The sequence below is a fragment of the Lepisosteus platostomus genome, chromosome 10 (genome assembly GCF_059453375.1).
Source record: "Lepisosteus platostomus isolate fLepPlt1 chromosome 10, fLepPlt1.hap1, whole genome shotgun sequence".
NCBI lineage: Eukaryota > Metazoa > Chordata > Actinopteri > Semionotiformes > Lepisosteidae > Lepisosteus > Lepisosteus platostomus.
In genome coordinates, this window is record NC_142620.1 from 4,969,158 (window position 1) to 4,996,439 (window position 27,282).

General features: G+C 39.0%; 1 protein-coding gene across 4 annotated transcripts in view; it reads right to left on the bottom strand.

The window, feature by feature from the left end:
• npas3 (neuronal PAS domain protein 3) overlaps positions 1–27,282 on the bottom strand; it is a 279,243-nt gene that overhangs the window by 133,311 nt on the left and 118,650 nt on the right. For all 4 annotated transcript variants that reach the window (XM_088647618.1, XM_088647621.1, XM_088647619.1 and 1 more), the window contains one exon: positions 10,664–10,746. In XM_088647618.1, coding sequence (XP_088503744.1) covers positions 10,664–10,746 — 83 coding nt within the window. The remainder of the gene's footprint in view (positions 1–10,663; positions 10,747–27,282) is intronic.

Genomic DNA, 27,282 nt, shown 5'->3' on the forward strand with positions numbered 1-27,282 from the left:
AGGGGCTCTCCAGCATTGCTGCACAGGCTTGTCTCTTTCAGCTGCCTGCCATTTATAAAAAAGAGTAATCCTCTGTAATTCAGTTGTAGGCTTCAAAATTTACTCCATTTAAGTCTGTTACAAGGGACAGCAAACCACGCGTTGCAATTTTTGTGCCTGCGTTGTGTACGTGAGCGCACATGGGACACGCAGCAGAGATGCTGAACAAACTAAACGTTTCCTGACTTAAGACCCTGGGATGAAGGCAGCAGAAATGTTTCTCCAGAGGGAGAAGTCCAACCAAGATGGAGAAAAATAATCCCAGTATTTCCAGGGAAAACAAATAAAGTGCGCAGTTTGTGTTGTGAGCGTTCGTGAGCTTTAACGGAAGTAATTAACGACACATTGTATGTTTCAATTGGCTTTTACTGGCAAAGTTTTATTTCCCCCTTCTAAGGATCTGAATCAAATTCCTCAACTTCAAACACAAAGGGAAGACAAGAAGGACTGTTGTCTGATCTGTGTGCTTTAACGTGACCTACTGTAGCAATGCCTTTTTCAGTCCTGGTCAGAAAGGGCTGTGAAACGTAACAGCAGGATGCTGATGAAGATTGAACATACTGGGCTGTGTTCGGCTGCTCAAGAGCAGTTCATACTGCCCAGTGAGAAGAATTAAACACTGGCGATATTTCTTTCCATGTCCATTGGACATTGAAGTGAATCAGCAATTCATTAGTGAATTCCTAACTAATACTGACAACTTGGCAGGGGTAGGGATCTCTAAACACCTAGTAAAGGTGCTGTTAAGTCACAATGATCAGAGAAATTCAGGCGACCGGATTGGCGGCGAGAAACGTAATGACCGTGGACCGTGGTACAAATATTTTTATGAGCCCTCCCCTCTCTCCTGACATTACACAGCAGCAGCACCTGGACAAAATACAGGAGGCTGCTCAGTCATTTGAGCCTTTTTCTCCACAAGGGCATCTACAATCCCACTACAGAGCTCTACGATTCTACATAACACTTTGTTTGTCCATCTCTAATGTTTTCTGTAAAGTGCCCTAACATCAGCTGACTCCAGTTCAGTGCCCAAGGTGTGGCTGGGGGCTGCTGGTGTGGTCAATTCCTCTGTCCGTGTTCCACTGTTTTCTCCCCACGGTCCCCAGGAGCACAGCGCAGTGCGTCGATGGCAAGGGGTGAACAAGAGATAACACAGGCTCTGTGTTTCTCTCTTCAATCCAGAAAAAAACATCTCTATTTTAGTCAGTTTGGCTGCCACCTTAAATCTCTCTCTATTAATTTTTCTTTTTATTCATGAGAGCCCCGCTTTCATGCTTTTGCGGCACAGGTAAATTAGTATGACTTTCAGCTGTTGCGATGGTGACCCACAACTAATTGTAAAAATTGCCACCGACTTCCAGTCTTGTTCTTCCGGTCTTTTCCCCCATAAATCTTTATTTTGTAATCAGCATATTTAAACACCACAATGAATATATTTCCCACAGACCTTCGCTCGGTCACACACGTATGTCTCGCCAATTAAAAAAGTGAGTTAAGTTTTAATTAAATTTGAAATCCATTACACCCAACCCCATATCTAGCCCTGGCCTTAGACGGATTCTATTTCAAGAAAAAACGTTCAAGCAAATGACAAAGAGTACATTTAAAAATTCCCATGACACTAACAAGACATTCAATATTGTTGTAATTACACATGAATCACGACTGGTATATAAATAATAATTAATAATACATGTTTTTCTAAATCCCACTGTTTGACACACTACATGTTGCACTGCGAGATAAATGTAGGCCCCTACCCCTCTGCAGTGGGGCAGTATGATTGCTCCAGGTGTAGCACCTACAGCCCCACCGGAGCTGTGAGAGATGTGTGCTCAACATCCTGTGAAGGTAAGACCGCGTTTAGACTCAGGAGACTGGGAGGGATTTACAAGAAGACTGATGGCTGCTTCAGGCTGGTCTTTTTGGTAGGATGAAATACATGCACGAGGAGTTGAGTTTCGTGCAGAGCCCTGTTCATTACTGTCACATTAAAGTTCAGAGATTCTCTTTAACCTAAGCTAAAGCTTTATATTATAGCGAGCCATGTTAGTTTGTCACATGTTTCCCCCCAACAGCAAAAACTAAATTCAAGTGATACCTGGGGTCTAACTGCAGCAGAACAAGAATCTGGCCATTTTTATTCCCCAGGCCTCTGTTGTACAGCACGCCTTCTGGCTTCTTCAGGATGTATTATTCCTAGCTAGAGATGCAGTGGAAACAGCATATCAAATTACTCCTACCCAACTCTGGACAGTATTAGTATCGAAAGATTCTGACAACCTTACATCTGTACCATCTCAAAATCACTATCAGCACAACCTCAGCTGATAACACGGTAATTCAGTGCCTTCTGAAGGCATTAAAACTTAATTGCACGAGAGGAATTAGTGATTTAATTAATTCGAAACTCATTACCCTCCCCCCAATACTTTCCATACATAAGGAATTTGAAACCTAAAGATAAAAAAGTCTACAAATACATGAATAAATATGACAATGCATTTATAAGCATGCTAAAAAATAATCTGATTTTTACAAATGAATATGATATTAAAAGCATTGTGCACTGGCATGCTTATTTCATGAATGAGTGAAGACACTATTTACAAACTCCATCTTAAATCTTCATATAGTTTAGTAAGCTTGCAGCATCAGATTTTTTCATCTATTTTTTAATCCTTCATAGTTTTCCTTATAATGCATTTTTGTTACTTGACTTGCAGACACTGCAAAGATTTATTTTCAAGAAATTCCTGTTGGCATTACTGAAATGTATGCATGAAAAACAAGTCACAAAAAGTGCAATGTTAATTGGATACAGGCGTATGTGTTTATCATGTTAAAATCTAAACGATGACAGAAATTGTATTTTAATGTGATGCTAAATATTTGTCATTGAAAAACTGCATTTTCACACAATCCCCTTCCATATTCCGTTCCTACGCTGAGAAATAATTAAATTCTAATAACACGCCACAACCGTGATATTATACATTAAGTATTTTGTAAAGCTTACTTATGAAATAAGCACAGATTAGTTCCTAAGACAAGGTTTCCCGGCTGTCTTTTGAAGTCAGGTCTTTTAAAACACAATAAAAATCCTAATAATTCTCATTTTGAACATGTTCTTTCAGTGACTCCTCCACTTTTATACCGGGCTTTTTTCCCCACTTTAAGAACCAGCTCCTGCTGCCAAATGTATTCCAGTCAGCCTCAGTCCTGAGACGAGAGCACTGAGATTCCATCAAGCGCACATTCCGACATGCCAGTGTAAGTATTTTTAAGATATGTAAATACTGTTCCCATTATGTTATGCAAGGTACTGAACCATGGTAAGAAGGGGTCTGACATGTTTGCTTTCAACAGCAAATTAGTAAACAAGAGATAAACTAACAAGCAGGAGAAAAGAGCAGTGCTGAATATGTAAAGTTAACAGTATGGACTCCAAACTCAGGAGCAGTGAGTGTGAACTGACATATTCAGTAGAAAGCAAAGCATGACAACTGTCTTAAGTCTTTTTTTAAAGAATCGGTTTCCACCCTGTGCTTCCCTGTGTTTTTTTACCAAGTAAATAGTCTATTAATTCAATATTTTCTGACTTATCATGACAGTAAATCAACCCTGTGGCTCAGGCACAGACACGTGCACACCTCTTTTTATGCAATAACATACAGTAATTAGATGAACTGATACAGTCAACCCGTTTGAAAGGGTCTCCCTTTCTTTTAAAAATATGCAAAATGCTAAAAAAGAAAGTATTGTTGGCACAGAGAGTAATTTCACAAGTTTGCCAGTCATTTTTTATCAAAGTCTTAAAATAACCTGTTTGTCCTGCTGAAATTAAATCAATTTGTATAATCCTATACGCTGTAATTGTGCAATTCTGAGTTAGTAGTGTCTGTGATATTACATTTACCTTAACCAGGAGACCCATCTATCACTGTCTTAAGAGCTATGATGAGGTATAATGTAGGTAGTCATGATCATTTCTCAAATACTTGGAATAATTGAACACGTATATAAAACAAAACACTCTGCTTTCTGAAAAACACTCTGCTTGTACGCTTAATGTCTATAACTTTCCAAAAGTATGGAATAAAGGAGAGTCCCTAGCATTTCTGTATCGCGCATTATGACACTTCCACTAAGCATTGTGTTTTTTTAATGTACCTAGTTTTTTTGCTTGTGAATTTTATCCACATATACTGTATAAACAGAAAGCCCGGAAGAAAACACTAATTTAAGAAATCCTTCTGTGCATTTACAGTGATGCATTGCTTTTCTTCTATTGCATAGCTAAACAGAAGCATTAGAACACAAGTCTGACAGCTACATAAAGCAACATTCCCACTGGGAATAGCAAATACAGCTTATGTATCCTCCAGGCAGCAGGTCACATTCTTAGACTAGGTTGCCTAGGGAAAAAAAACCTTCCACTAAGCAAAGTTTTAACAGAATTTTTAATTAATTTAAGTTTTGTTTATATAAAAGCTATAAACAGGCACCTGAACTCCAGCCACTGGCTGACTGGCTAGGATAGGCAATATTGTGTGCAAAGAAGAGAGCTTTTCATTTCAAGTAAAGTCTCCTTTGGCACTGTGAAGGCTGAAAAACAGATCTTCAGTGATCCTTGGCTTTGCTTTCAAGGTGGAAACGATTTGAGACCACAAATATTTGCGGCTAGGGAAAAAATGAGGAAAAACAGATTTTGTAGTGTTGTTTTCTGAACAATCCCCTACCATATTTATCACTGACTTTTAATGACAGGAGCTGGAAAGCTATAATGACGATTCTTCCAACCTACAAATCAACCTGCGATTACAACTGGTGACAGCTGCACACAGCCCCCTCAAAGACAGATTCTCATTCCTCCTTGATGTTATGCAAATGTAAACAGCTGTCATTTCTAAGAGGGAGCCTCGCTTTATTTCGGCAGCTTCTAAGAATGAAGGGGTTAAACACCTTTTTTGAAAATAAGCCCCGTTATCAAATACCGTCTGCAGCAACAAAAAACAAATCAAGAACAAACAGAACAAAAGTACAGAACAACTTAACATGAAAGAATCAGTTGCTAAACCTTAGAAATTGCAGTCTGTTGAACCTCAAATGGGTGTCCAGTAACCTCTGCACACCCCAGCTGTTCTAGCTTAGCCAGAAGAAAAAATGCTCTTTAATTAAGGAAGCATGTCTGTCTGTTAGTGTTCGCAGCCACTTGTCTTTCTTAAGGTGGTGGACAATGCTGAGCATTGCAGTAAAAACCTGTTTTCATTAAGATGCATCTGAATATCTGTGTCACACAGCAACATATATTGACCTTCTACCGACAAGTCGAGTGATTTCTAAATAAGCAGCTCCTCAGCTGTGACCTGAAAAAAGAATTAAATGAGCAGCAAAAAAGTTAATAACTTCAACGCTCCCATAAAAAAAAAAGAACTAAAAATACAGGCTTAAATTAGGTCTTTTTTAGAAGTGGAAAACTGACTGAAACTGACTGCCCTCCGCCTGAAATAAATCCAAAAACCGGGGGAACAGTGGAGGCAGTTGGGCAAATGGAAAGTGACACCTGGGGCGTTTGCTACCACCTGCCCGATATTCATTCAATTCCGAGGTTTGCCCAGTTAGCCCTCTCTGCCTAATTACAAAAGATTTATTTTGTCTCGCAGAGGTTTATCGCGGAAAGGACCTCGCCACCCCTTTTAGAAACGGCGTCCCTGCCCCTCGTGAGCAGCTGAGCCTTTTTTATTTGCCAGCTCTGCTTAAAAAGTGTCTGCAAGGGTCTAATTTATTTCATGTAAACTATTATGCCAGTGATATAAATGCTATTATTTAAGCAGCAGAGAGGTTTTCTCTGCATGCCAGAGAATGTCTTCCATTTCTGTTAATGACCTATTGCCGCTGTCTGATTCAATACAGCCCACTGACTATAGAAATGACAACACTCAGCAGGAGGCAACAAAACGGTCAACAAACAGTGCTGAGAGCTGTCATTGCCCTCAAACCAGCTCCTCTGCTCTGTGCCGCGGCACCACAATAAGCAACACTCCATCCTGCCGCAGCATAATATCTGAATTTTGCTGGCCAATGAGATTTGCTAAGTGTCCGTCATTGCACCTTACAAAATCCAAGCGCAGGCACGCCACGGACACACATCTCCTGGATGTCCCAGTATGGTGTTAATGAGTATTCAGAGCAGCCAGTTCCGAAAAGGACAGAGCTCCTGTTTCTTACAAGTCCAGAACGCTGCCCGCTCTGAACTGCATAAGAAACAGGCTTCTTCACAGCCGCCTTTTTCCTTTTAATATCTTTGCCTCAGCACGTCGGTAATTCCCAATGGAAGCCATAGTTATTTCCATACCTATTAAATGTGAATAGGATAAACCAAATTTAAAAGATCCTTTTGTTTCACCGTTAATCGCTGTATTGTAAACTCTCGAGGAGAATTAAAAAATGTTTTACCTCCATTTTTTGTAAAAGTCTAATTTATAAGAAAACACCTCAGCAGCCTAGACTGTTCTTAAATCATACTGAATAATTGCCTTCTTTCTCACAGTGTTTAAAGGAAAATGTTAAAAAAGCTGCCCCTTTTCTGGTACTGCGGACAGCTGCCTTAAGAACTGCGTGCATATAAAATCAGTTAATTGATTATCTTAGACAACAAAACACAGCCTTAAATTTATTCTATGCATTTTCAGTTAAACAAAACACTTACAAAAAAGGGTTTCTATAGAGATTCTGCCCAGGGCAGACAGGTCAGAGGAGTAAAAAGAAAAGAAACACAATACAGTAAGACAAAAACACTTTTGGAGGGCTGGATTAGAAATACTAAAGGTTGGATTAGTTGGTAATTCAACAGCACTTGCTATACATAGAGAGAATACGGTTCCTTTTTTATTGGTAGAATCCAGATTAATTCACCGTCTTTATTTCTGATACCAAGTAATGCTCAAAGGTTGTATGTGTACTAAAAGGTGCAGGAATTTTGCATCTCAAACAACCTCAAGAAAGTCAGTTAATAAAAACATCACAGCAGCTCACTGGCAGAAGACTTCAGAGGTAAACATCACTGGCTGAGCCTGCAAAATTAATCTGACCAATCCTGAATTTACACTGAAGTGGTTGACCCATCCTGTCTCATTTTAGAAGGGCAGAGAATATGATTAAGTCTGCTCACTTAGATTGCTAAAGAGCAATTTTTATCAAAGTAATGTTTTAGATTTTAATGTTGACAAAATAATCTCAATAAATACTGAACAAGATTTAACAGACACTGCTGGAAAAAAAACTCCTACATATTTTTTACATAAAAACTCTTTTAAATGTCATTTTCTTTTTTAAATGTTCACTGAGAAAATGTAAACCTTGATTTTTTTATCTTACAATTGTATAGGCCTTTTTTCCCCCCACAAACTGCTTCTCGGCAGACAGAAAATAGCAGAAAAAGGAAAAGCACAATAGCACAGTAATTGACAACTGCGTTGCGAATTCAAAACATACGTACTGTTTCACAAGGTCACTCTCTTGAGCTACTACTAAATATGATGTTTTCAAGGCTCCTAGCAGTTAAAAACAAATTATTTTTTAAGGATGTGCTTTCTAGCTGAAACAAAGAAGGGAAAGATATTTTAAGAGCCCTGGATATTTAAGAAGACGGTATTCTAAAAAAACAATGAACTCTCCTGTGAGCCGGAATGCTGGTGTACACACACAGAGCAGGTAAAGCAGAGAAGAGCTCATCAGGAGTCTTCTTTATTAAGCGCTATCAAACACAGTCTAATCTGTCTAAAATTAGCTGGTGAGCTCAACAAGTAATGACTGCCTTGCATTCATTATTAGTTCATTTTCCCTAAATCAATCACCAGCCGAGCATGGTTTTTTTAAATGTCATCCTAAAACTTTTCACAATCAATTAGGCTGAAGATTAATGGGGACAATTTGCCAGGAACAAGTCCTTCCTTGAAAAGGCCACGCCTCAACAGACTTTCGGCCTGGTATTGATGTTAATTATAAATTTCCTTTTCCTTGTCAGACACTTAACCTGTTGAAAGGCAATTTTCACCTGCAGTTAGACACAGACATATCCAAGTATCAGGCAATGAGAGCAAAAAAAAAAAAGATTTATTATGAGTCTAGGCTGACTTTATTACTGCATTCCAAAAAATGTATTTGTAAATGTTGTCTAATAATTTTTGTGATGGTGCAAATGTGATTTCTCTGTCCGTCCATTCAATAGTTAAATCCAAAAGAAGTATTATTTTTTTGCTTTAACCTGGGGAGTTTTGGAAAGCCCAAAGACCTGTCAATTTCAATTGAATAAGTACTTACAGTATAGGATAATAAATAGTGCTGTTGTTTTGCACTCTTAGACTCTTGGGCATTAGTGCAGAGTCTTCTTTTTTTACCAAAACCTAGTGGGAACACTATATTTTCAAAATATTTGAATTAGAGCTTGAATAAAACGGATACATATATGATATATGACTTTCCAAATTCATTCCCCAGCACAGCAGATGCAGTCATTTGAGAAAATGAGCTTAATCTTTTTTTTTTATTTTGGTTTTACAGGTACAGTGCTTGAAATGTTAGATTTATCAAACAAATAGCAATAGAAGAAAATGACAAGCCTTGAGGCTAAATATTTATTGTCTCAATAATTCCTGTCTCCAAGAAAACACTGTTCCACACTTTTCAATGCTAGGAGATGAAGAAAGGGTACAAGAAATCCTAATTTGTAAAAACGGTTAATAAGTACTTAAAATCTGATCCTATAAAATCCATGATTTTTCTTTGCAGTCCCTTAGCATATGGGTGAACTAATATGCCAAGCGTCTATGGGGGTTGGCTAAATGAAAATAATTGGTGCCATTACAACTGCATACCTGATCACCATATGTTGTACAAGTGCCTTTACAGTCCAATAAACACTGATTTTTCAAAATATATAAAATTGTCATAAGAAATATTAAAAGTAAGTGTGGAGTAGTGGTTAGAGCTCTGTCCAGGTGGCTGGGAGGCTGTGGGTTTGAATTCGAGAACACTGCCGTTGTACCCTCTAGCAAGGTAAACACTCAAACTGCTCCAGTAAAATACCCACCTGAGCTGGGCACAACTGCACCACGCTCTGCACAAAAGTGTATCAGCCAATTATATCTGAGGCAGGAATAAATCACATGCACAATGCAAATGTCATGTGTTGTTGAAATGGTTCATCCGGGACATCCCTTCTGTGAAAGGCACAGGCCAAAGTGATGAACTTTTTTTTATCACAAGTGTCAGTTGTTATATAGTTGAATGTGACAATGAATTTGTACCATGTCGACCACTTGTTAAATAGTATATACTATATCTGCTATTCAGTTTTACTGTTGTTAATCTCCTATTTCAGCTGGACTGGTAGACATTTCAAATGATGTGAATGTGATAAAACTAGATGAATGGCTTACATTTTGTCCATAAGTACCAGTTCGTTATTTCATTAAAATATCCATTTCATACTGCAGATACTGTATATCTGGGAGTTTTAGGTGAACTGTGCTGCTCAGAGGTCCTTCCGTTCATGTAATTCAAGTCTCATGCAAGATTTAAACGGGCGTTTTAGCTCATTGCATTAAGACTGTTTTTTAGCTAAGCAAAGTCATAACCAGTTCACACTTATTGCCAAAGCTGCAAGTGTCACAGGACCGAGACCCAACTCATAGTCTGCATCTCTTTGAAGAAGAACGTCCTGTATCGTTTCCCTCAAACCCTTGCTTATTTTAGCCCTTAAATTAACTAAGAACCTCCTTTTTTTACTTTTCCAAAGTTTTGTCACTTCATAAAAATACTACCATTTCAAAATACTTTAAAGATGTTACTGGTTAGCCCCAAAACACCTCAATAAGGTCTATCTGAAGAACTGACTAGATTTACTGAAGGGATGCTGACCGCTATGTCATTAAAAACGTTACGCTTTCGTGATGCTGTGAGCCAAATCTGACCTCCCTATCCCACAAGCAACTCCTTCTATACACAAAAGAGATGCACATGTACTGTAGTTCTGTGCAGTGCCCCAACAGCATCGCTACAAGAAATCAACACGCCTCGATTTATATCTTTATATATCGATTTATATTCATTTATTTCTAGACTTTAGACGACTATTTTTTAAATTTTAAATAAGTCTCCAATATACGTTAAGGCAAACAACTAGCACAGGGTTCAATAACAAGAAAATACGTAAGAAAATGCAGTGGGAAGTGATGAGATTTTGAAGTTGGAAGAACACAGCAGAGTTTCCAGGTTTGGGTTAAGAGACAGTAGCTCAGCTGGAATCAATACCAGCCGACACTGGGGGCTCAGAGGGATCACGGCCGGAGAGCGCATGAGCCACTGAACTGCTGAATGACTAATACAAATGAAAAAAAAATGAATTATGATAAGGAAAATCAGAATAAAGACCCTATGCAACTTGTTAACAAGATAAGAAATTGTCTGCCAGACTCTAGCAAATTTCTCTTTTTCTTTGTGTGTCGCAAAGGATCTCGAGGGAAAAGAAAAAGTCTCATAAAAAATAAAGATATCGCAAGGGAAGGAAAGGAGATGTGAAGCAGTGAAAGCACGCTGGCAGGAAGAGGAGTCATACCTGGAGAATGTGGCTTCCCAGATGCTGTTCAAAGATCTCTGTTGCCACAACGCTGGGACTTCTCCTGCGCTGAGCCCCTATAGCTGAACAGAGGAAGACACATCAGGCGGAGAGACAGCGCAGTTTAAAACACAAGGCATACTCAGGAGACGGCACTCACGAGGGACCAGAGAAAAGGAAGCTTGCAAAAAGGAGAGTGGGGATCTTTTCAGCTAAAATAGAACTCCATGTGTACTGTACTATAGAGGAAGAGTGATCAAGCAGAGGATGATGCATAATATTATAATGGCACCGTCATGGACAAAAGTTAATTTATTGAACCTGGGGTGTGCCAGTCTTTTCAGCACTGTGTGAATGTGCTGCTTTAAGAAAGATACCTATTTAAATTATTTTTCTCATTTTTGTGAAATTTGCTCTTTATATTAAAATGATCTGTTAACATTTCCTTGAAAATGCAGGGTGTGGTGTGTCTGTGTTGCTATACAGTACATTTAAATACATTTACATTAGAAAAAGTTTCACATGAGTCCAGAACTGGTTACTACAGTCCACTCTGCATCAATTTTATTAGTAACGGGACACAGATGGAATAAACAGTATTTCTGTACGATATGCCCGATATCAGTGACAGCCTAAACACTGCAGTAAAATAAGCTTGCTTGTAATTAACGTAATCAATATCAGCTCACAAATGAGCTAAACTTCCAAACATATATTCGATGCATACATATTAAATTTCCAGGTAGCGTGAAGAAGCTTGTTTCTAAATTAGAGATAATATCATAGCATTGGATAACTGGAGAATAGCACCCTTAGGGCATTTATCAAGTTCCAACTTTAAAGTGGGTGAAGCACCATGCGCAGTCCTTCGAAAATGGCCTGCGGTGATTTCAAACTTAACAGACCTTGTCCCACCAGAGCTCATTACAGTGAATTTTATAACAAAGTACTCTGTACTTAATTTTCAGAGCTTAGCCAAGCGTTCTGGTAATGTGGCTGCATTAAGTGCAATTAATGATGTAATAAAAGCAGTGGATGGCCATTAAATACTCTCAAGGACCAGTTGTAAACATCGCCTCCATGTTGTGTGCCTAGCAGTTAGTGCAGTGTCAGGGAGCAGGTCCCCTGTGGGCTCCTGTGCCGATGAACACAGAAACACCGAGCTGCAGGAAGCTTTGCTGTCCTTCAAATATTCCACACTTATCTGCAGCAATAGTAAACACAATTCTCCCCTCCGGTTATGCTTTAAGCGTTTAGCCTTTTCCTCCCTCCGGGCCTTAGCCCCAAAAAAACAACATCCACAGAAAAGAAAACATCTCCAGATCACGAGGGTGTGGAGTTGGGGGATTAATTTGCGCTTAGTAACAAAGAGAGTACAAACAGTACAATTAAATGTAGTGAAGTTTCTCCGTGTGACCCACCCATCCTGTATTGGTGCCTTCAATACCAAGAACAGAAGGCATTCTCTCAACCACAGGAGGTCTGAAATAAGCCACCCAGCCTTGTCATTGAAGCCGATACCCTGGTTTCTTTCAAAGACACACTAAATATTTTTGCATGAAAAACCTACTAACTGCCTAAGAGGTGAGATGAGCTGAATGACTTCCTCTCATTTGCTACCTTTCTTCTGTTCTTGTTATCTCATTTAATTTTATTTAAACAAGGCAGTGAAAAAATATTACGAAACGTACAGTGAGAGGCACAATACCAATCCAGAACAGGGGCACTAAATAAATGATGAAATATCTCCCACTGCATAATTCTTACTAAAAGATATTTAAAACTCACTTGCAGTGTAGCAGGTGAGGAACTGCTGCATCATAATTACCCACCAAGCATTGTTTTTGGTTTATGGCTCCAGCAACCCTCACTGCTGCACAAAATATCACTTTGCCGTTTTAAATATTACATCTAAATTAAAAATATCGTGTCACTTTCTCTAATTTAAAGACATCTACTGGACCACCAAAAGTAAAATGATTCATTCTTTCATATGCGGAAAATTCAATGACCTTGGGGATCTTTTCAAACTAAAACCAAAAGTTGTGAATATTTTATAAAAACGTAGTTAAAATGTCAAACTGGCACCATTCCTTAAGCCCCCTGGCCACCTTAAAGCTCTCTCATAACTACGGTTTTATTACTATCACCACATTAACAATTCAGCTATTCTCCTTTTACCCAGACTCCTTCATCAAAAGCAATGCCTCAACCTTGCATTTCCAGCACCTCCTCCAGACAGAACGAGTTCACAGTCACAACGGTTTCTTGTCTGACTGCAAGCGCATCGTTTATCGAGCATAATAGGCGAGTCACTGCTATTGTGCGAGTCACGGTAATTGGGGGCCATATATGACACCTTGTAGCTTTGAAAACATTCGGAAGAAAAGGAAGAAAAATGGACACATTTTCTCTAATTGGCATTTAATTACATTATTTTCTAAATTTTGTGTTCTTCAAGCAAAGAAGAAACCTCCTATGGTGTATCACTCAAAGGCCTGTAGCGCCTAGACAGTGGGTGACCACATCAGAAGCACAGTCGCACTGGTAGACAGTGCGTTAATTACTACGCTGCTTTCAATGGGCACACAGCATTTCTTTTTATCGGCTGCACCATTAAGTCGCCCATTGCCAGCGATGTCCTACGCCCTCGTGTCAGAGCTGGGCTTTTTAAGCAAGGCTGCACACCGCAGTGCGGACAGTATACAACCAGGCAAGTGGTGTATCCAGGAAGGTCGTGCTTTCCCCTACTGCTTTTGCTGGACAGCGGCCTTAGTTCTGCAAAACAGGCAACAGTACAGACGCAGGCAGGAGCATAATGAAAAAACGTGTTTGAAAGTTTCACTTAAAAATCACTGAAAGTCACTCCTAGACTGCCACAAATAAATTGATTACTCTTGTCATTATGGTTAAAAAAAATGTTTTTCTGTCTTGACCAGCTGTAACCAATTTTGTGAGGCACATTCATGCCGACTTCGGTCTTCAAGAGATTTGTTGACACCCCACACCAGAAAAATGTTTTTTGTTTCTAAAGACATGGCTATATTTTAAAAAGGTTAGGCAGCTTAGAACCGAAGGCATAAAATAGTTTTAGTAACTTATATTTTACCTCAAGGGTTTACTGGGCAAGTTACTAGGATACCTGAAACTCATAGTACTCTAATTCTCATATACTGTTGTTGATAACAATGCTTTGTTACTGTGTAGATTTGCGAATACACGTAACTGTAAATTTAAGATACCTGATGTATAGAGAGTTAGTTATAATGATAATCTGATACTTAAAATTTAAGTATTATGCTGTACTGTACCCTGAAAAGGTTTTCATTTTTGCAATTGAGCGAGAAAGGATTTTTTAACATTGTTCACCAATTTGAATTAAAGAACTGATGCGTTACAGAAACAAATACTACAAGTCTGTAAATTGGTTAAACATCTATTACTGGTACTTCCTTGTTTCCTACAGAACTCAAAAGGCTGACCTCAGATGTCAAACAAAGAAGCAGATAAAAAAAAGACGCAAACTGAACAATATTCCTTCTAGCACTTTTAAGTAAAACTGAAAAGCCCAAAAAAAGATGCTGAAGAGTAGCAAGCCATTAATGTGCAGCTTGAAGTTCAGTGTTTTCATGTTGGGCTTTGCAGATTATCCGTTTATTATTTACATAACCTCCTAATTCCACATTAATCATTAGACTGGAGCCCTAATCAAAACAAATGAGCAGTTTTATATTTGCTCCTCAATGCCAGAATGAATAATAAATGCTAAGCTTTTCACTCCTAGCATTTTGTTCTTCGATTAAAACAACTACAACCATACACAATGACAACACAGGTTTATCGGTGACAATGATAGCGTGCTTTTTTCTGCTAACTTCCACAACATCCTATGCTCAGTATGAACATACAGTATGCTGAGACATAAAACAAATATTGGCTACCAGGCCACTTCTCGTAAGTGATCTACAGAAAATGAAAAGAAGCTTTCTGCATTCTCCAAAACAAGAGCCAAACAATGAGGAGGAGAGAAAGCACAGCTAGTAATTTGTCAAGGAAAATGGGAGAATTATTAATACTGTTCGAAGTACTGTATAGCACAGGATGAACAAAGAGACAGCAGCATTTAGACAAAGTGGAGTGAAGAGAGATCATAGGCTACAGATTAAAAGGTCAAAGACTATTGTTCGCACACATAAAATAAAGTTCCATTAATGCTAACATGGTGTTGATCTATTTTGCTTTAAATTTAAGCAATCAAAGCGAAGCTAATTTTTAGATAATATTTGTTTCTATTAAATGTGCTTAAACATCGAGGAAGGTGAACTGAAAGGACACTTCACAAACATTTTTTGGTGTGTGTGTGTGTAAAATATGCAACCTGATTCTCAGAACAGCAGCAATTTCAAATCGCAGTGCTACTTGAAAGTCAATTTAACTTTCAGTTTTATAAGTCTACATTATTGCTATTGTTAATTTATTTCTCATTTAATGGAAAATTGGCAACAGGGCCCCTGACTGTCATTTTAAATCTGCAATAATTTCTCGTGAAGCTTAGCGTCTTTATTCCCAAGTTCTGGATTAACGGAGCTAAATGGCAGCTCCAGCATTACTAAAGCTCAGGGGCAGGTACTGTTACACAAATTGCCAATTCAATTAACAGAGTGTAAATGCTCAACTGGCAGGCTGAGGGAAGGACAGCCATTTTGGCAAGTGTCAGTCCTAATTTATCAAACTGTCAAAGCTCCACTGTCAGGTGCCTGCGGTCACTGTCTGCTTCTTAATGCTACAGTTGTAAAGTTGTAAAATCTGTCCGTTCAGAAGCCTCTACAATGCACAATGCTCAAAACTGATTTTCAAATCCCACGCACTTCATGGCTGTGTTGCTGTTGGCCGCTCCAGTGATGTTTTAATCAGGCTGAATGGCGCCTGCACGTTCTGGTGACCTGCCCTTGCACAGCTCTTCCGCAGGAAAAGGGCACCGACAAGGACCTGGCACCTTCTGCTCCTGCAGGGGGAATCCTACCCAATCCACTGCTTGGTGTTCAGAAATGAAAAGGCACATACTTGTACCATGGAGCATCTCTAGTGGCTCGATCAGTGAATGCCCTTGCCTAAGATCAGGCTGAGCTCTGTGATCACGGGTTCGAGGCTGGGTCGTCGCCAGCTGACAGTGACCCGGATACCCCATCTGGTGGCAGTTGACTGAGGGCAGGGTGGCTTTAGTTTGTGCCCCTGGGCATTTGCAGGCATGCGGTGCAGATGGTGCCCTCAACCTCAGGCAGGGGGCTGGGGTGCCTGCAGTGTGTTAAAGGGCAAGTGGCAGGATGGCAGGAGGATTGGAGGACTCTGCATGCATGTCCTCATTCTCCCAGACTGAGGACGAGCAACCCGGAGCTGCAAGCTAAAAACATGAAAACCACACAGGTGGATATTCCAAATTGGGTGGGTATAATGAAAAAAATAGTAATTGAAGCTTCTAAAAAATTAGAAACGAGCTGTAATTTTTTTTTATTTCTCCCCCTTGCGAGTAACATTATTGCAAATCTCTATTTTCTGTCAGCCTTCTGAAACCTTTTTTCCTTGCCTTTTCCTCATCTAGAATCTTACATTTACTCCTTGTTACACGTCTGACAGCACTGCCTTCAGAACTACTTACCAATTCATCTGACTGATCTCAAGAGCACAAAGTAGAACGCAAAACCAGACATTGAGTACAATGGGTTTACTCTTTCCATCGGAACAGGTAAAACTGTGTGAGGAATATTGCTACACACCTCAGGTCTGATGTGTCACTTGTGGGGAACTAACATCTATTAAGGGTTAGGTCTGTCAGTCTAAAACTGGCTTTATAGAATGAAAGAGAATCTGTAATGCTTAGTGATCAGGAAAGTACTCCATGCCTGCATTTACAGGTAGTGAGAGCTTCATGTAGACACACATATCACACATCCTCTTCACATCGCAGGGAATGGGCACACAATATGGAGCACATGCATAATGCAAAGGGAGAACCAGCGGGCGGCACACTGCTCTGTGGACAAAAATCTCCTAACCCGTGCATCAGTATGGTGCCAACCTTCAGATGAGATGTTAATCTGAGATCCTCACTTAAAGATCCCCCACAACTGTTCACGAGAAGTGTTAACACAGGTGTACTGGCCAGGACCGACACTGGGCTTGAACAATCTGACCTCTCTGAAGTTTCCCCTTTATTCAACTGGAGAAGTGACGACTCACTCAATCTGCAACTGGCACATACTGGCTGTGTTATGTCACCGAGCTGGGGGCTATTTCACTGGTGGAAGAAGTGGGCCCCCTTATATATTTAAAGGGCTCTGGGATGCTTTGGGACCTACTACTGTATTTTAATGTGATTAGTTATTAGTAAATACAGAACCTTTACCACACACAAATAAAAATCCCAGGTTATATGAAAGGTCAACTCTACAAGAGTTGTACTAGGCACACCAAACGTAGCTCTTACAGATAACTGGTACAGAAGTATCTCCATGCTCACATATTTTGTAGTCAATTGTTTCCATGCCGGGCAGCACGGTGGCGCACTGGACAGTACTGCTGCCTCGCAGGGCTAACTGGCTAAGCGGTTAATTTTCTTCTGGGAAGACTGGCTCTAGCTGTGAGCGTGTGTGTCTGGGTGTGCCGTGAGATGGACTGGCATCCCGTTCAAGCCTGCTGCTTGCCAGGACAGGCTCCGGCTCCCGGACCGGAGAAGTGGTTAGAAAATGGATGGATGGGTATTCCCATTACTGTATATAATACAGAGCTTAACTGGAAATGTCCCTAACAAAAGAATAACATAATCCAAACTGACTATGTAAAAGGAAATACTGTAGACTGCAGACTTTTAGATGCCAAACACAAAGATCATGTGTTCAAACAAGGACAAGACTATCACAGAAGAAAGTCAACAAATGTATACAACCATGTGGTTTGCTGTATCACAATATATATAACTGACAACTTCCTGTAAAGTATTATTGTCCTTGTTTGTACACATTAGCACACCATTTGTATTTATTACAAGACAGACATTTTAGGACGTCAGCTTCACAAACACATGTGCTGTTTAATATTGTTCAAACTAGTCACGAGCAGCAGGTGTCCTTGTATAAAATCATTAGTCTGATCTGCGATCACATGGCCGACATAGAGCATCTTGTACTTTAGTTCCCCTCAGACATTTTATTGTTAATGGCATTTTTTTTTGCATTTTTCAGGTACGTTTCCCTCTGCAAGATACATGGAAACTCTGGCTGCCGACAGGCATAGCAAATATAGCAAAAACCAGGCAACATCTAAAACACATGAAACTGAATTTCAAATGTTGTTCTGCTCTACTGAAAAAAAAAAGTTTTCGTGACTGTGTTTAAATTACATCCCTTCGGTGATGTGAACGGTATCACAAAAACCTATCCGGAGAGAGTGGAATGTGGTACAAAAAATAGTCATTATGTTCAAGGCATCTTATCTTGCGTTTGTGTAATTTTAGCAAACAGGCATGACAGTCTTCTCCGACATGGTTAGCCACAGCTCATGCCTGCTCAATGTCTCGCTGTGCTAGTTATGCCCTGCCTCAGCGTACAGGATGCAGGCCCAGAACCACAAGTATTATGCATCTAAGCTAAAAAACCGAGTCAGCTGCTATGTGGTCAGAAGTGGGCTGAAATCATGGACAGCTCCTTTCACTAGGGTCTCGCTGAGCCAAAATGCCTGAAGTTAAACAAATTGCACAGGAGACCTGCTTCTTCTCATGTCAGAAAACAAACCATGCAAGAAAATGAAAGACGTGAAACCCAAGGAACTCCTCACTGCCACGAGCGCTTGTGTTCCCTTCTAAGGCTGGACTTTTCATAGCGAATATACAGTATTCGTGTGCCAGTGGGTCAAATCAATTGATCACTTAGGAGAGAGATGAAATAGAACATTTTGAAAAAAAAAATCATTTGTGAAACAGAGAAGCAGAATTCCTAAATCAACTGTTGAACTATTTTAGATGGTGCAATAATGGCAATCCGTTCATATTACATAGTGTATATACTATATACTACTCTAGGAAAGTCTTGTTGGCACAGTAAATTCATATACTGTACAGTATACAATACCAATTTATAAATAACAAGCTCTAATTTTATACCAAGTTCTGAAAGTGCCATGCTATTCTAATTTAGTCATGCTGTTTTCTACCAATCCATCAGCCTCCCTTTTTAGCAAATGCTTTAAGTGTGAAAGGCAATTAAATAATTTACTGACCAGTGGTAATGTTATGACTGGATCACACCATCTTCAGTGCCTGTTTAATAAGTAATAAGGTTGGAAATGGGGGGTTGAAACGTTTGTTTTAATTAGTTTCTTTTAAGATCTTTCAGCTCTTTAAAGTTTTTATGTTTAATCATCTATTTTTCCTTCAGTTCATTTATATAATTTAATTTTAAGTCTTAATTCTAGAGAAACAGCAGATTAAAAAATATGCAATATGCTATTTCTCTTAAACTAGAGCACAAATGGCTTAATATTTTATCTGTTTCCACACTTACACATCACAGTAACACTTTATAAGTGTCTGTTCACAACTGATTCAGGATAAATAATAAAAAATAAATGCTTCATGTGCATTAATTATGTACCCAACAGAGATGTACTCAATATACTATTACAACTGTATGAAATATGCGACTGGCAAATGTGGTGTATTTTCATTGCTATTGAACTGGACACTTCTAAATTGGAGAAAAGCCCGATTTCACCAAGGACCATGGAAAAAATGAAGAACTTTTCTAGTACATTTCTAGAAAAACCTAATCTTGTCTTGTTGTGAAGTCTGAGCTGAACATAGCTAAGTATTATTGTTGAGCATTTTGTTCTGGTTTGCATGTATATACAAGACCTATGTAATGCCAAGGCAACAACCTAATAAAGTTCTTCAATATATGGCAAATTAATTATTAAAGATGCAGTTTAAACTTTCTGCACACGTTTAGCTTTGCAAAACACACATGCGTAAACATAACGAATATCTGACCTCATCTGTAAAACCAAAGGCTTCTTTTTCTTGTATTTTTTATGAGCCAGAGATATCTTTCATATTACAGTGTAGTTTTTTTTTTTAAATTCAAACCACGTATTTCGTGTTGCTTTGAAATACCCTGGCCATCTTTTACAGAATTGAGTTGGACCAGGTAAATCATATTTCCACTGGCTAAAGTCCTACACACTCAGGGAACAAAAAAGGCAGGGAGTGATAAAGTCAAATGTACTGCATCAGCAGAATGAGCCCTGTTGTACACTGGAAACAATATTACTTCAATAGACTTTGAGTAAAAGTTCAGCAAATTATATCTGAAGGCTACAGGAAAGTCAGGTAATAGTTGTTTAAAAAGCGTGAGTGATGTATTGGAGAGGTGACACCCCCCCACCTCCAATGTCCAATACACACACACAAAACTGCAACAAATGCATGCAACCTTCACATCTCTGGGCATAACAATATCTAATTGAAGAAGGCTGCCTGACTGCCTTGAAACAGGAAAGCATTAAAAAGAATTCCAACATGCTCATTTCTGCAGACAGTTCGTGAGTTTAACTGGGAAAATCTAACGAGTGATAAACTGTGCAATGGGTTGTGTCAGTACAGTCCCTAGGTTGAAAGGAGACCACAAAGACAGATCCCTAAAACTTCATCACGGTGTATGAAAAAGAGAACTGTTGACAAAAGGTTCTTCGGAAGCAGCTCTGCACTCTCCAGATGTTTCCAGATAATTCTCCAAAAATACATATGAATACTGTGATCACGTCACTTAAATTACTGAAGTTTAGCTGCCACAAAAAAGAGATAGAAACCTTCATCAGATCAAGCTAAAACAATAGTACAAAACAATTCCTGTGAGACATGTGGAAGGAGCAGTATGGGATAAAAATAAAATATCAGAACACTACTGATAGGGTCTTCAACTTTGAAGTTTGGTTTGCTTTCACAAACCTGTTGAGCTGGAAGTTTTTATAAGATGGTACATGTTAATCTGTTAATCTGTTGTCAGGGTAAACCTCTGTTTTCGTGAGCTACTTTTTTCAAATGTTGAAGTACAATACTTGGAATTAAACACCAAGCTCAACAAAAACTTAAAATGTGAATCCTGCTTGTGGTCATGAGATAAAGGGGTAAAACAACTACAATTACCGTATTTTGCATACATTCAGGATTCTTTTGATTCCAGGGCTAAACTTTTAATCTTGCGGCACAGAGTGCAAATCTTCCGAAGAGACTCTGTACTGTATACTGTATCGATTTGCTGGGAAGCCAGAACATGAATAGTGCTGGGAGCCACAGAAACACAATGGGCCACATTCACAAACCTTTCACTATGACGCTGAGTCACTGCCTAGAGAGAAAACAACACCAACAGAAAATGCCAAGTGCCACACAAACGCTTCAGGAAGGTAAAAATAACTCCACTAAAAAGGAAGTTTACATATTTCCTTTTGATTTTCTTAAAAGTTTATGCTCCACTTTTCAAAAAAGAGGTGGCAAGCCTAATGTGATGCAGAGGTTTTATGACCATGGCCATTGTCTCTCTATCTGTCACCTTAAAGGGCAGCAGGCCTGTAGAGCAGAGACCAGCAGAAAGGTTAGGAGCACGTTTCAGCATTTGCCAACATCATCTGGAAATCACATTCAGAAACGTTTGCTGACAAAGCATATTTTTAACAGGATGTACAGTAAGACAGAAATTCTTGTTTAGCTTTCGAGGGTAAACATTAGATCACAAAATTAGTTTGGAAACCAGCTGAAAGGTTTAACTGTTAATAACGGCGGTCCTCTTTGGGTTGTACTGCACCTCAAAATGAGTGACGATAAGCTTCGAGTGGATACTATGTTGTTTCGGATGTTTGTCTGCTGTTGTGATTTTTAATCCTTTCGGATATGTTTTTTTTTATTTTCTGTAATTTATGCCAATTTTGATAATTGGCATAAATAATGAAACTATTTAACAAACCTTTGCTAAAAAAGGTCTCTAAAACTAAAAAGCACTGGAAATGAGAAGCACTGCCCAATTAGACTGGAATTGTACACAGTATATGTAACAAATGGGTATAATAAAGAGGCAAAAGAGTAAACAAAGAAACAAGTGACAAACACTCAGATTTCGAAATCTGTTGTTAAGTCCGAGACTGAAATAACCTCCCCCTGCCCCCCCAAAAAAAAGGCAAAACTAAATGTACATGTAAAAGCAATGCAGCAATGTTCCACACAAGCACAGCAAGTGATTTAGGGTTCATCACTGGAAGGACATCATCTCTCAACTGCAAAGACTTTCTGTGATGATGGCTGAACTCCCAGGCCTCCTGTTCACACTCATTTGACTGATTGTGCTCTTCTTTTTATACAAACGGAAATTCTTCCAAGATTAAGCATACAAAGTGCTGCATGACAAGCGAATTAATCAGATCCACATTTACACTGATCCAGTCCCTTCTGTCATTACAAATGTAGCAGTATTTCACCCCGCACTTTTCTGTTAACGTTTACAGGAAAACAGAGGAGATCCACTTTTTGTCTCAGCTCAATAAGACGAGTTAATGAAATTCAAATCCGTATAAAGCATTCAAAATCAGATGTCTCCCAAATCCCTATTAAAAAGACCCTACAAAGTAGAACTGCAGCTGGGAGAGTTTAGGAGAAAAAAAAAAGCTTTATGGGCATTTTTAATATATTCCTGAAAGTCAACACAGAAACTTTCTAGATTTAAGATCCCTAAAAAGGATGGATTTTTGTACATTTTTGTAACAGATAAGTACAGTATACTGTATATATGATAACAATGCCAATCTGACATGATAGTGAGTTGAAAAAAGCCTGTATAGTAGTAGATCTATTTTATAGCTAACAGATAGATACATCGCAGTGCTTGAGCATCCTGGATCCCAAATTATCAATATTGTACACACAGGGTATCGCTCTAGCAGCACAGCCTCCAACTACTTGATTATCAGCTTTGAGGATCACTGCTGTGGGTCAAGTTCAAGGGGCATTCTCAATGAATCAATACGAGAGTAAAAGCAAACCAAATCATGGAAAAGCCTCGTTTAATTTGGAAATGCATTCATTATCATTAAACATACCATATTAAGAGAAAGCTATATGTCCATGACATTGAAATTCAGAGTGGATACAATTTTCAAAGAAAATATCCCATGACTGCACTGTATTTCTGATAATAAACTAATCTAAGCAGTAGATGCAAAAGAGATAATATTTAAAATGGTAAAACTGGTTACATACATGCTACCTGCTAAAAACAATAACTGATTCCATACTCCTGTATACACTTAAAATCCCGTGTTAACGTACTGAAAAGGATTTTTACATTTTGGATAGTATAATGCACTACATGAGAAATGGGCTTTTCTAATTGTTAAGGTGATTAAAACAGAAATAATTAGAGATAAAGGCACACAGTTTAAAGAGTTGGAAAAAATGATCACAAAGCTTGATTGCCTATTAAATATGAATGGGCCCCAGCCAGAGGTCTGAGTGTACAATCAGTGCGGATATAAACAGCAAACACTGAGATCAAAGCAGAAATAGTAAAAGGCCTGGATTAGAAAGTGGTGGAACATTCTAGGAATATTCTGAAGGCACCAATTTTGAATGCTGCAAGAAAATGTATTCTTCATGCGATTGCCAATAGTATTTTCAGATTGGACCACAGACAAAAACAATTCTAGGAACAACTTCAGTTAAGTAAGTCAATTTGTTAGAAATAACATATTGCCGGAATAGTACCTATATAAAGACAGTTTTTCCAGTGATTCCAATGGCTAAATCATAACCGAACCTCTAGAACGGCCAGCATTTGGAATCCTTCCAAGACTTTAGTGAAAGAGCTGAATTTGGAATCGTGAGTAAACAGACAAGAAAAATAAACCAGTAGATCAGGCTTTGGAGCATGTGCTCTATAAAAAAAAAACAACCAAAATGTCATCGATAGCTGGTCTTTTATTATGAATTGTTCTTTTGTTTGTTATTTATGTGTTTTCTCCACCTTGCCTTTACCTTTTTACAGCACAGCAAATAACATTTGCTGACTGGGGAATTACTAAAATATCCTAATTTTCCAGCACAATGTTTTCCAATTTGAGTCAGCTAATGATTATCTATATATACAGTGCATACAACCGATATTATGCATGAAAGAACTGCAAGGGAGTATTTGAAAGAACAGGCAGGACACTCTGCCATTCACATATAAATACACTGCTTATGCACACCTGTAAACCTACACACATTTTGCCATCCCTTAGAGACGACAGTAAATTATTTTTTAAAGCACACAGAACAGCGGCACAGGTGAAAGCCGTCACTGTGCTATTGAAAAGGATTTCCCTGACCTTTCCAGAGCACGACAGAATAAATACGCTCCATCTCCCAGCAGGACCGGGGTGGCGCTCCATTACAGCATTAAGCATCTCTGCCCTGACTGTCCTCGTCTTGTGTCCTTGGCCCTGAGCAGGAGTGATCTGGCGCCCACCCAATCCAGAAGGAAAGCAGAGATGATTGTTGTGGGGGGGGTGGCAGGGGGGGGGGGAGAGAGAGATGGGAAAGGAGGAACAAAGAGTGAACGATGTGGATATGGAGAAAAAGAGACCCAGTAGGGAGGAGGGGAAAAGCCGAGCTTGTGTGTGTGTGTGTGTGGTGAGCGAGAGCTAGAGAAAGGTGAGAATATGGGAGGAAGTGAAGGAGAAAAGGTAAGAGGCTGAGGCTGCAGAGGAACAAGGCCATGAAGGGGACACAGGCAGCTTGGAGGGAAAGCTGCCTTCATGGAGCACAACCTGGAATGTCACTGCAGGGAGGGGTAGCCGTGGAAACAGGCAGCCGTGAGGAAGGGGGAGAAGAGAAAAAAGAATGCGGTAGTACATGAACGGCAGTGTTCCGACACTGAAAGGCTGGTGTTTCAGTCTGCCAAACAACATAATGACTCATTCAGGCAGAAAAATATTACCACCAAGGGAATATTTGGAACGTCTCAGTCTGAGAGTAATTAGGGACTAACCTACACCGGCATGCTCCAGTGATGAGACGAGAAAGTAAGAAATCCCACTGTCAGCTCCTGATTGCGGCAGAGCAAGTGAAAACGACTGCTCTCAACTTGGGCCTGGAGCTCTTCGTACACTGCAGAGATAGCCCCGTCACACAACGGGGAACGCGCAGCATCTGCTGCCCTATATATCCTTTCAAACTTTTTTTTTTAGATGACAAATTTGTGAGTAACCTCTCAGAAAGCCGGAGCCTGGCTTTCCACATATCACAGCTTGACACTACCGGTACTATATTTTCGGCAAAGAGTGAGTTTGTCAGCTACTCAATCTACAATTCAATCCAAAATTATCTGAACAAACAATAATAAAACTATACCTGGTCATAATGTGATTAGATTACCAAAAATCTTGGAACTTATTGAAATACAATAAATTAAGTTATTTATTTTTAAAGTCAGGTGCAATACTGAATTATTGTTAATGTGTGTGAAGACTACCACTATACTATATGTGCGAATTTTACAGATAACGGCTTGCGATGTGCTTTCATTAAGATGACAGTAAAGGACACAGTGCATCAAGAGAATATCTTGTTGCCATTCTTCACAGCAATTAATGTCAAAACCATTAAGCAAGTAAGGAGATGTTCCTGCACAGGTAGACTGTCATATTAAATTGCTAAAAATGCACAGCTCCACCACAGCATGTGCAGGCAGAGCAATGATGATCGGTGAATTAATTAAATGGATTACGTACTTTGTATTACTTTTTTCCCCAAGTTTTTTATATTCCTGAAGGTTCAAGATAAGTAAAGGTGCCGGAGAGGTAATAATGCATTACTGTACGTTTGCGGTCAGGAGCCAGGATGGCTTTTGCTGCAGCCAGTTTCATTGAACAGATGACTCCTAGTGCGTTTCTGTGATGGCTCAGTCCCCGAAGATAATGCTTTGCTGCTGTAATCTGCCTTTTCCATTTTAAGGCCAACACAGCACTCACAATGCAGGTAAAAACCTACTGCAGTACATATGCACCTCACCATAGCAGATTAAAATGGCATGACAATAAAATACAACTAGGCACAGAAGAATATTTTACTGCTAAAGCACAGGGAGTATCGACAACAATGTCCCATTTTGCCTCAGTACCAAAAACCTTTTATATGTTTAAATAAAGCGCCAGTATGGTTAAGTGGTCTGTTTTTTAATTATGAGTGAAGATCCTTGTATTTAAAAATGAATGCAGTGATAGTGAGGGCGATTTACAAAGTTGAATCAACTGGAAAACCCCAAAAAGGCTAAAGCAAGTCCAGAAAGAACAGAGAGGTCATAAAAATGGTCATATCCCAGATGTAAAAGAAGAAGGTCTACAGCATCTCCAGATGAGTAATCAACAGAGACCAACACAACTGCACAGAAAATAGAGGGGAACCAGGAAAGACTTGAAGATTTTGAATTTCAAAAAGTATACCTGCATTCCTGAAGAATTTCAAATACCGTATAGTGATCAAACTAGTCCATTTCAATGAAATGACCACAAAGAACAGACAAGCCACGATTCTGCACATCACAATATGTTTTCAGAATCAAGCTTGAATAAGTTCACTGTAAGACACTGTGCTTTAAAAATCTTACTTTCATGCACAAACGGGCACAACAGCTTTAACTGTGTAGCTTGTTTCCATTATAGGATAGACATTCTAAAGACTAAAACCTCTCAATCAAAGGAAAACAGACAGTTAAGTTGTGACTAAATGAACATATAAGTCTCATTCTTATACACTGTATCTGACAGCTACCAAGGAGGCAGAGACATACGAGCAGCCCCAGCTCAAACTTGCTCACACTCATTAATCCACCACTAGAACACACATTGCTTTCTAAGAAGGTAACTATCCCAGGGATAGCAATGCTGCAAAATTTTCCACAATGTAACAAGCTAAATAAATAATTTTAATATTACAGCCCACATAAACAACCAGATAGATTTCAAAAAGAATCACCTATTTCACTGAAACTACCTGTGCAATAAAAATTAATGAACTCCAAACGATTATGCACATCTCAAATTGCATTTTCAGCCTCACATCTTCAGGACATGCTGGGTGGTTTGATGCATTCCCACAATTCATCTTGCTGCTAAGCCAATTTTAATTTAAATGCAATTAAGGGCTTGAAATGAACATTATGTATTAGATAAAGCCCTGAATCTGCAGACTATCATAAATATGATTTTCGAAAAAATTAATTACAAGCCATTAGGGTACAAGCCATCTTATTGCAAATGTTGAGTTAAACTGAAGAATTAGTTCATTCATTCCATTAACTCAACACCGATTTAGCGCAGCTCTTCAATTTATTACTAAGAGGTCAGTTTAAAGGAAAAGATAAAAAGTTGTACATTTATTGGCCTAAACTATTTGTGTTGCTTTAAACTGGAATTTAAGAATACACAATGTAACACATGCTTTGAGGGGGATGTCATTCTAGAATAAATTGTCCAATGTTAAGTCCATTCACCAACATAGCAATCTGATTTACAACAGAAACATAACTCAGTTTATAATT